The sequence below is a fragment of the Lolium rigidum genome, chromosome 5, assembly GCF_022539505.1.
Source record: "Lolium rigidum isolate FL_2022 chromosome 5, APGP_CSIRO_Lrig_0.1, whole genome shotgun sequence".
Classification (NCBI taxonomy): domain Eukaryota; kingdom Viridiplantae; phylum Streptophyta; class Magnoliopsida; order Poales; family Poaceae; genus Lolium; species Lolium rigidum.
This window is the reverse complement of record NC_061512.1, coordinates 258,360,371-258,371,452: the sequence shown is the minus strand read 5'-3', so window position 1 is coordinate 258,371,452 and position 11,082 is coordinate 258,360,371. Positions and strand designations below refer to the sequence as shown.

The 11,082-nt window shown below is 46.2% G+C and overlaps 1 protein-coding gene across 4 annotated transcripts; it reads right to left on the bottom strand.

The window, feature by feature from the left end:
- Positions 1-4,266: 4,266 nt before the first annotated feature.
- LOC124653528 (pre-rRNA 2'-O-ribose RNA methyltransferase FTSJ3-like) lies at positions 4,267-7,583 on the bottom strand. 4 transcript variants are annotated; one of them, XM_047192582.1, is made up of 11 exons: positions 7,086-7,583; positions 6,899-6,946; positions 6,659-6,811; positions 6,511-6,554; positions 6,108-6,282; positions 5,953-6,014; positions 5,661-5,841; positions 5,477-5,566; positions 4,966-5,099; positions 4,739-4,859; positions 4,267-4,660 (listed from the first exon to the last, which is right to left on the bottom strand). In XM_047192582.1, the coding sequence occupies exons 1-11, from the start codon at positions 7,581-7,583 to the stop codon at positions 4,466-4,468; spliced, it is 1,701 nt and encodes a 566-aa protein (XP_047048538.1). In that variant the 3' UTR covers positions 4,267-4,465. The 4 variants fall into 4 exon arrangements, with proteins under 4 accessions (XP_047048538.1, XP_047048536.1, XP_047048535.1 ...); XM_047192580.1 differs by having other exon boundaries at positions 4,267-4,657; XM_047192579.1 differs by having other exon boundaries at positions 4,739-4,856.
- Between the last annotated feature and the right edge of the window lie 3,499 nt (positions 7,584-11,082).

Here is an 11,082-nt window from a genome sequence, read left to right as displayed (position 1 = left end):
TAAGTGGGCCCCGGTGCCTCGCGTCGTCCCGCAAAGTCCCGACACACGTCCCGGCGGTTGCAAGGGCGTGCCACCCGACCTATACCCGATTAGGAAGGTGTTGGATTGCTTCGATTAGTCTCCCGCATGGTAGACACGTAAACATTAAATACGAGCCCGATCGGCTCTCAAAGTTGCCTCGTGGATCGGCTCAAAGAGCCGATCGCCCCATAGATCACGTTGGATTTACGATGACATGGGGATCCCGCTTGATCAAAACAAAGCTAAACCAATCTACGACAGTTTAGGGTTTTCACCGCATAATCGGAACATCCTACGCGTAGTTGGGCCTAGCAGATACGAAAGATGATGGAAACTATTCCTAAAAGAGGCCTAAAAATCAACATTAAGTCAATTCCCGGAACATCCCTTGTAGGAACGGTAAAACAACACATCACGCACTACCGGATCATCCAACCCCAGCATAAGGCCTAATCATGCAGATATTAAACTAATCCTTGAAGAACAAGGAACGACTATAACGGATCGAATCTACTAAGTAACGAACAAGCAGGGTGTAGGTGTAAGGGCAGCTAGATATCGAGGGACAGCATTGCTAAGCAAATATGCATAAGAAAAGCATCAATGCAAGCCCCAAGACATCTATGATAAGTAGTGCTACTCGCCATCAACAACGCTTCAAAGACGAGTAACACCAGGTAACGAATAAACGTATACTGCCTAGATCGCAAGATGCGATCTAGGCAGCATGATGCTTACCCGGAAGAAACCCTCGAAATAAGAGGTGGCGATGCGCCTGGTTTGAGTTTGTTGTGAACGTGATCGTCCTCATTTCTCAATAACCCTAGGTACATATTTATAGTCCGAGGGACTTTCTAAATCAGAAGTACACCTAACCGTGTACGAGCTAAACTCTATCTTTCAATTCTAACCGACACGATCTAATAATTTACAGATACACGGGCAATCCAGCCCAAACTCTTCGTGCAAGGCCGCTTCAGAGACGCTCCACGTGTACATCCTTCAAGCCCATCTCAATCACGGCCCATATCCCGATTTGGCCAAAATCTGGTGATAACACTTTTTTAGGAAGAAGGATGATTGTACCAAAGTTCAGATGAAAAAGAGGTAGCTCTCCTCTTTGGAAGCAGGCGAACATAGCCATCAAGTCACTTTTCACAATTTCCCAACACATTTGATAAAATTCAGCCGGAAAACCATCTGGTCCTCGGGCCTTATTTTTTTCCATTTGCATAACGGCCTCCTTAACCTCTTCCTCATTAAAATCAGCTATCAGGATCGCATTTTCCTCAGCGGATAATTGTTTTATGTCATGAGTCATCGATTCCACCATAACACAAGTACTAGGTGCTGGTGGCCCAGAAAGATTCTTGTAATATTCTGTAATATAGTTTTTTAAGTTTTCTTGACCCATAATTGTTCCTTCCTCTTGTTCCAGTTGGAAAATTCTCTTTCTTCGATGTTTACCATTTGCAACTAGGTGAAAATATTTAGTGTTGTCACCCCCTTCCTGAACATGTTTTACTTTCGCCCGTTGAGCCCATTTAGACTCTTCATCCCGTCGTAATTTTGCTAAATCATCCCTCGCCTTACGCATGGACTGTCTCTCTTCTTCATCTAGCGGAACTATTTCCGCTTTGCAATCCAGAGTGTCAACAATATTAAGAAGTCTATCTTTTTCGATTTTATAATGTCCACTTAAATTGCGTGCCCAACCACGGAGGAAATGTCTTAGGTGTCGGATCTTATTTTGCCAAATTTCCATAGCGTTTGCCCCTTTTGAAATTGATGCCCACTCATGAGCAATCATTTTAGCGAAACCATCATTTTTCAACCATGCCAACTCAAACGAAAAATTCGACTTGTTACCTAGGAAAGCTTCTTCCCCAGAATCTAACAACAAAGGCGTATGATCAGACCCGGACCTAGTTAGCGCTCTCACTGTCACCAACGGGTATTTCTGTTCCCATTCGACACTCGCAAGGATTCTATCTAGTTTTTCATATGTGGGTGAATCTCTATGATTAGCCCAGGTGTATTGTCGTCCTGAAAGAATTAACTCTCTGAGGTCAAGGCTTTCAATGATCGCGTTGAAAATAAAAGGCCATCGTTCATTAAAATTATCATTATTTTTTTCCTCTCTTCACCTAATAATGTTAAAATCTCCTCCGACAATCATAGGCAGAGGTTCGTCCTCACATATCCTTACTAATACAAGATAGCGACCACCGCTGGGGCAAACATCACAACAAAGCCCAAGAGAAAATAAAAGAAGAAGAAAAAAGAAAGAAAGGATGACAAAGCCGGATCGACGAAAACGCTAATGATCCGCAACCGCTGCACCCTCCGGAAGATTCCCACCACGAGCTTAGCCCTCCGAAGCGCCGCATACCAAAGCAGCACCTTCAAGAAGGGATGCGACGATGACGACGCTGCTGCCCGGACAAGCCTAGGGTTTCCCCCGGTATGCGGAAGGGCAGTGGGAAGGGGAAGCCCCGACACCCCTCAAGAGGGAATGGTGGCGCCCGCGAGCGTCACCGTGTCGGTGTCGGCCATCGACAAGGATTTCTCCCGTCCCCCAAAGACCCTCGGCCCCGGACACTCCGTCATGCTCCGCCAACCTCGCCGCCCACCAACTCGCGCCACCACGGTCACGCAACCACCACCGCCGTCTCACCGTGACCCACTGACGAAGACCGACGAAACCGGTAGGAATCACCCCGAGCCGAGGGGAGCCTGGACAGCAGCCACGTGGGAGGACACCACCTCCACCGCCAGCTGCGGCGACAGACCGGACGCAGCTACAGGAGCAAACCAGGCCCCTCTGGCCCGGCCGAGCCCGACGGGCTCGTGAAGCTCCCGTGGCCGCGCTGCAGTCCACGCGCCGCCGTCCTAGCCACACTCAGCAGGAGAATCTCCACCAGCCGCCGGGAGCAGACCTAGGATGCCAGACCTGGCCCGCCCAAGCCCAGATGGGGCCCAGGCAGGCCCAGATCTAGGTCAGAACCGCGCCGCCCGCGCCGTCGCTGACCTCCATGCCGCCCCGCCGCCAAGAGGCTGCGCTGACGCCACCACGCCACCCAGCGCCGCCGCCAAGATACTTTAATTGACTAGTGTCAAATAACAAGCATATATAACAAACACTTAAAAAGTCTGATGAGAACGGACCTGTTGGAGACAGAACATGATGGCTGCGAAATCATGAGGCCCAATGAACTCTTTGAAGAGAACAAAAAGTGATTTGAGACGTGTACTTCACATAGGTGAACAAAAACATCAAGAACCAGAGTTGCCCTTAATGAATGGTACATGGCATAGGGGACTGAAGAACTATAGGAGATAGATAGCACATGAGTTTTGCAAGAAGGCAATGAACTTCCCAAGAAGTTGGCAGAACATTTTGTTTAGATAGGTAGAACTAATATGACCGACTACTATTGAACAGAAACGAATACACCCTGAATACCTTTGTGATGAAGCTGCCTTTCGGATCGAGGACCATGGTTGTTAGGCGTACAGCGTCGATGATGAGCGCCGATTGCCTGGTGGCCTCTTCACCATATTACCCTATTTAGTGGTACTTCTACCAAAATATTTCATCTAAGAGACTTTAAACACGGTTTTATACTAGTTTACCATTTTACTTGTTTTTTTGTTAGATATGACTACCATATTATGTCATTGTGACACGACAAAATGTGTAAAGATCGGAGGTAATTGTCGACGATCGTATACAAACTTCTCTCATCCATTTGTTCCGTCTGTCCTGCTTTCTGATATTTTTGAACACTGGTCATCATCTCACACCTTTCCCAATGAACACACATCTCAAAATAGGAGTCCAAAGCTTCTAAAACGGGAAATTTTACACAATAAAATGTGTAAAGATCTGAGGTCAACATGGACGATCGTGTACAAACTTCTCTCATCCACTTGTTCCATCTGTCCTGATAGTTTTGAACAATCGTGTATAAACTTCTCCCATCCATTTGTCCACCTGTCCAGATATTTTGGAACACTGATCATCATCTCACACCTTTTCCAATGAACACACATCTCAATATAGGGGTCCAAAGCTTCTAAAATGGAAAATTTAGACAATGTTTCGCTAGAGGAAGTAATAAGTGTCACAAATGCATAACTAGACGTAAAAAGTAAAATTCACTATAATTTATATTATATAGATAAAATTGGCAATCTAGATACACGTGTAAAATAATAAACCAATATGGAGGAAGTAGCAAGTAATAATCTGAAAACAGCTCATAATACACAAATTAATTCAGTCTGACAGTCGTCACTCCTACACGAGTGATTTAAATAACAATCTTACACGATACAATTAACTTGAACAAAACCTAAAACATAGATTAATGTCTTCCCAGCATGCAATAGACTGTGCAATGCATACAACAGAACAGCTAGCTCGAAATTTCAGCACGAGTCATGTCGACATGATTGGATCCAGCCTTCTTGTCAGCTTTTCTTGGAATACACCTCTTTCTGGCGGCGCCCTTCCCCTTCGGCATTTGGCCTCTTCTCCGCCAACCCCACCGGTATTATTGTCCTTCATCAGTGGATTCACCAATGGCTCCCTGACATGGACCCTCTTCTTGGCAACGACATACTCACTGGGCTTCTGAGGCATAACAAGAACATCTATTATCATCAATCCTTCTTCGAGTTAACATTCACTTGTATTAGATTCAGATATTACCTCTAACAAATCTGCATTAGCATAGGGATTGATTGGATTCACATGTTTGCGTTGCCGTTTTACTTTGTTGTTTTTAATCATGAAACCCTCACGAGCTTCATCCAGCATCCCCTCGTACCTGCTTTGGATGATAGCATGCTACATATGAGATTAACCAGAAATTTTGAAAATGGTTGGAATTTATGACTGGCTTATTGTAATTTTGCTGGTGTTGGTGTCTGAAATACCTATGTTGTTCTTCATCCAAATCCACTTCCTCATTAGAGCCCTCGTGAGTTTGAGTTTCCTCCTGCCCACCGTCTCCAATACCATATTCCATATCTTGCTCTGCTGAATCAAAAGCTCGAAGGTCCTTCCCATGCTATTAAAAACACACATGAAAATCATATAAATAATTGACTTACAAGCACTAACTACTATAATAAGTAGTACAGGCCAAAACAGTCATATCGTCCTATGAAGATAAATTCAAGAAATACTAACAGAACCAAAAGAACTTTAAAAAGTGATGTGTTTGCCTAATAATAAAAAATAAAGACTAAACAGCAAGGAAATTACCGATTATGAAAGCAAGGACTTCTCTCTCCCAATTAACAGAAAACTATCTTACGGGATGCTCGAATCTTGCAGGTGCAAAGCAAAGATAGGTAGATGGGACTACTCTGGAGCAGAAAGCTTGCATTTCCTGGGTTGCAACGCAAAGATAGGCCGATACAGACTATGGAAACAGGAGGATACCTTGATAAAACTAAGAGAAGCTAAGTCAGCACCGCAATAAGCATCTTCTGTAGCGTCGATTTGCATTCCTGGTGTCTTGTGTGCTTCATCCTGGAATGAAGACTTATATATTAGTGCACGATTCAAGTTAATGCCACAACACGCATGCAGCAAATAATCCATACACATTTCATAATGGAAATACCTTTGCACGACAGCTTGATTCACTCTTCTCTCTCGTCTTTGTATCAATGATGCTCGTAAATTCTTCCGTTTTGTCTACAGGTTGGCCATCATCTTTGACCTTAGCATCCACCGCAGTAACATCAGGCTTTGGTATCACTGTTGAACATGAAGACAGTGCTTTCCTTATGCGCATGCGCCATCTAACATTTGTAAATCAGGTTCGTATGAGGATGACAGGATAATTTCTGCACTAACTAAATAGACATGTTTATAAATCTTAGATAAAAAGAGAATAGGAGAAAGATACTTACTCCCAGATATGATTTAAGGTTTTTTCATCCAGAATATCCAAATTTTCACAGAACATTTGTATCTGATAGAAAGCATAGAATACAAGCAGACAAGGGTCGTAACTAAGAAGATAAAACTGAGATAAAGAGAAGATGGGCAGGCATTACTCCACCACCTCTTCAGTTGTAAGCTCATGATTCTTGATAGGCAGAGATTCTGGATCCTCAAATGAAACTCCCATAAAAGAAACAAGTAACTCTTGCATTGTCTGGGCCTCAGACCATATAAAATCTGAAGCTCGACCAGCGTTCCAAGCTTTCCAGGATGGAAAGCTTCCATGCATAGTGATCCTGCAAGAAAAAACCAGCTAATTTTAATTTGAATTACTACTCTAAAAGGGACAATGTGTATGAATTTACCATCCTACATTTTGAAATGTTAAACATCTAAAGTGTTTATTTGATTTTAAGCTAAGATTCCCAATTCCCCTGCAAAAATAGTAATCACATAGCAACTGGAGCTACCAAGAAAAGAATGAAAAGAACAGGCGACTATCTGATGTAAGAAGGAACATGTACCCCCTTGATTTGGTCTCCATAGAACTACGAACTTCATCCCTGGGCTGCAGATTCAAAAAAAAAAAAAAAACTGCAATGTTAATGCTAACACCTAGTAAAAAAGAAGAGAAACAGGGCAGAGATAGCTGCGGCGAATGTTTCAACGGACCTTATTTTTTAGACTCGCATTTAACAAGTGCTTTAGATCAAAAAGTTCTGGTTGAATCTTTGCGGGGGATTTATATTCCAGACAGACAAAATAATGTTCAGGCAACATGGACCGACTTGCCTCAAGTTTAGCCACCTGGACCTTCTCAAACAGCTGCAAGTAGGTGCATCTGATACATTAATTGACTGTATCAAATAACAAGCATATCAAACACTTAAAAAACCTGTGATCAGAACGGACCTGTTGGAGACAGAACATGACTGGTGCGAAATCATGAGGCCCAATGAACTGTTGAAGAGAAAAAGAAAATGATTTGAGACATGTACTTCACATAGGTGAACAAATATATCAGTCTTCAGTCCCCAGAACTTTTTGTTCATTAGTATGCCCCTCTGAAATAGAAACAACTACACCCTGAACTGAATACCTTGGTGATGAAGGTGCCTTTGGGAGCGAGGAACATGGTTGCTAGGCGTACGGCGTCGATGACGAGCGCTGACTGCCTGGTGGTGGTGGCCTCCTCACCACCGCGCTTTCTCTTTTTATTCTTTCCATCTCCGTCGTGGAGAACGACGTCGAACGCGGTGACGCCCTTGGAGTCCATGAACTTGCGCACGGCAGCGCTGCACCTGGCGGTGGCGGTGATGTCCTCCCTGAGGAGGCGCGCGCCGCGGATGGGCCAGATGGGCTTCAGGTCGACGCCGACGACGACGGCCCCAATGGCAGCGCTTCTCACGGCCACCTGGACCCACCCTCCCGGCGCGGCCCCAAGGTCGAGCACGGCGCGCGCCGTCGGGAGGAAGCTGAAGCTTCTGTCGAGCTGGAGCAGCTTCATGGCCGCGCGACTCCGGTAACCTTGCTCCTTGGCCATGTGGTAGAACTTGTCCCTGGGCCGCAGCTTTTTCTTCTGTTTCGCGTCGCCCATCGGCGCTACCATTTGCAGCCGCCGCCGTGGGAGCAATGCGAGCTAGGGCTTTGCGCGTGGGCGATGTGGGTCCGTTTCCTTGTAGTTTCTAACCACGCTGTTTAACCGTTTCGTCTCGTCTCATATGCTTTCGTTTGGTTCCTGTAGAATACGGTCTTGAAAAAGCGTTTTTCTTGTCTTTTTCGCGAGATGACTTAGAATAGGAAGGACAAGTAAAATAGTACGTGCGTCTTTACGTCTAGTACCAACCCCGAGGACGAACGATATGGTACTTGTCGTAACAACTAGTGCACGGATGTAACGAAGCGAATATCAAGGGTATAAGAACAAAGCACACGGCAAAGCAGGATATATGTGGGGCTGTAGGTAGGCTACCTATTTGCACCAATAACAAGCTCTAGCGCTGACCGTAAACAACCAATGATACTCAATCAAGACGATAAATGTGGCAATGCAACTAGTTGAGCAATCTTGTGCCTGTCTCGTTGAGATTTGCTAGCGTCTCTCTAGTGCATTGCAACCTTTCCTACATATAGTTGCCTGAGATGTGGTGTCGTGGCCGACACGAACTCAACAGAGGAGATCGATCGGGTATCCGTATCAACCCCGAGCACGAACGATGACCCTAGATCCCGGCCGAAGCATCCAAGGATAGGCATTATTATCCACCAGATATAACTCGTATTCGATCTAGACTCTAGAGACACACACACGCGAAGTCAACAATGCAGACGACCATCGGCGACGGCAACAAAATTTCTTCATCGGCGGCGAGAAGATCGATCGAGACACGTAATAAGCACAAAGGGATGTCGAGGACCTGCACGGCCGTAGGCCACGGGGACGGCTCGTCGCGGTGGTCCGAGCTCCCGGACGATATCCTCGGCATGGTCCGCAACAAGATCAACTCCCCGCGCGATCTCGTGCGCATGGCCGCCGCCTGCAAGCTATGGCGTGATGCTTCATCACAGCTTCCGGCGACGCCCGCTGTCCCTGCGCTGATACTCTCGCCGGGCGGATGCAGCAGCAAGAAGCACATGTGCGGCCCCAACGGCAGCTGGGTCATGCACGTCCCCAGCAAGGCGGCCACGAAACGGTTTGTTGGTTCCCACCAAGGTGGCTGGATCGCCGCCATCGATAACCGCGAGCTCGCCATCGTGAACCTCTTCACTGGCGCTGAGGTGTTGTTATCCGCCAAGCAAAGCACGATCGCCCTGATACCTAGCACATCTACCTATGGCAGTGATAACGGCATCAAGAAGATCATATTCTCTCAAGACCCCTCCTCCTCCAATTCCATTAATGGCTTCACCCTTGCTGCCCTTAGAAATAATCGTGATAGTATTTCCGTGTGCAGAGTCGACTGCCCGGACGGTGGGTGGTCTGCACGGCTTTGGCGTGGTGAGTTGATATGGGACATCGCCTTTTACAACGGCGAGCGCTCTACTGCCTCACCCGACTCCCCGAAAAACTTGTTAGGTTTGAAATCGGCACAAGCAAAGACGGAGCTCCGGTTATCACGGCCACCCACCAGCTGGACATCCAAAACCGCCACTTAGATTTCTACAATCCTATCGAGTACGACGCTTACATTGTTGAGTTGCACGGCAAATTGCTGATTGCGGTGAGAAGCCGGTGGTTGCCCAGGCGCCACGAGTGTTTCTTCAGGGTGTTCGAGCTCGTCGATGCCAACGACGATAAGGGTTACAAGTACAAGTGGTCACAGGTGACGAGCTTCGGAGACTATGCCCTATTCCTAGGGTGGTCAAAGGCGATTCAGGTGCCGGTTGGCGGGCGCGGCGGTATAAAGGCAAACCACATCTACTACTGTATGCCTACCATGGAAGACAAGTTGCCTGATGACGCCGTGTACTCTGTTACATCTCGTAATGATGACCAAATATATTGCAGGGAAGAAGAGAGTATTAAAGATGGTGTTGGAAGGACTGTATATTACATGATGCGTTGTTATAACTCTCCCATGTGGCGGGAACGTTGTAACTCAGTCACATGGCTTTACCTTCCAGACTTGTAGGCAACGTACCACTCTAGCATGAATATGAATATATGTCAACCCTCTCGCCCATCTTCCCGAGAAGCGGTGCTGGAAGTGGTGTAGAAGACTGGATGATTTTATATAGGCGTGACCATGTGGAAACTCATAGGTATTCATGTAAATACTAATGATTTGGCAAAACAATGATGATTTTAGCAAAACAATTACGATTTTTGGCAAAACAACGATTATTTTGGAAAATTTTGATACAGAACTGCAAATTGCTAGCACCACCACCGGTTGTATGGCGCATGCCCTCACTGACCTCCCTACACGGGTCTTACACCCGCAGGTCACCATGCTTCCTCGTGCCGAATTACCACATCAATTTTAGGTTGTCCGAGGGAGTATGTCATTGTGATTACTGGCATGTGTATGATCCGGGTCAACCCATTGTTCGGGAACCAAAGCTTGCTAGAAAAATTTGTGGAGACTATAGTCTACAGGTACCGCCTAAAGTGTGCTCGATCCTGGTGGAAGGTGATAAAAGAGTTTATTCCGGGCAGGTAGGTACTCAAACATAGACACATAGAAAAAATTGCAATATCAGAGGCATCAAATCTCAGGCCCATGGTCAAGCGGCTGCGGCCTCCATCTCCGGATCCTCCTCGCTGGCGCCCGCGCGCCGTGTATCTTTCAGATCGCTGGAGGGTCACCCAACTCCCGTGATCCCTTCGATCCGATCCCATTGAACTGTACCGCACATTTTACTGCATCGAGGATGTGTCCTCTTCATGCCGTTCTCAAGGTTCTCTCAAAGAACTCCGAACTCCGAACTCCGAACTCCGAATCCGAACGTGCATGCCCTGTACTGTACGCTGTCGTCGCTACAAATATCCATGGAACCACAACTGTAATCTAGGCCGCCAAATTAAGCAGGGAGAGAACGATTATTTTCCACACCAAACAATTATTAATGGAGAGGACAACACTTATGACTTTCATTTATTCTCCATACCGACCGATCGACCCATTCAGCGCCTACTTAAACCGAGGTAGGCCGACCTTTTCTCATTGCCACGACGCACCACTCCCAAGCATTTGCCAATGCTACTCTTTTCTCGAGGATTTCTTTAGTGCAGTCACATTTTCTTAGACGAGTCACGTGGCTACAATACCTAGGATCGGGAGGCAATGGGAAGTCGCATAATGGGCATCGCACGGCACATGTGCATCTTCCCGTACAAAGAACTCTCTTCTCACAGTACATCGACATGATGCGACTAGGCTGATGCTAAGTGCTACTTCAGTTCACCACATCACGATAGAGATTTGGGGGCACTTTTACGTCCCCATATATATGTAACATATGCTCTCAAAACTTTTAAGGGCACATAAAAATGTGTCAAATTTACCGGCTAGTTGAAAAGTATTAAGGGCAATTCAAACATGTGTCCTCGTAGGTATATCTCTTAGGGTACATCTATGTGTCCCAAAAAGTTT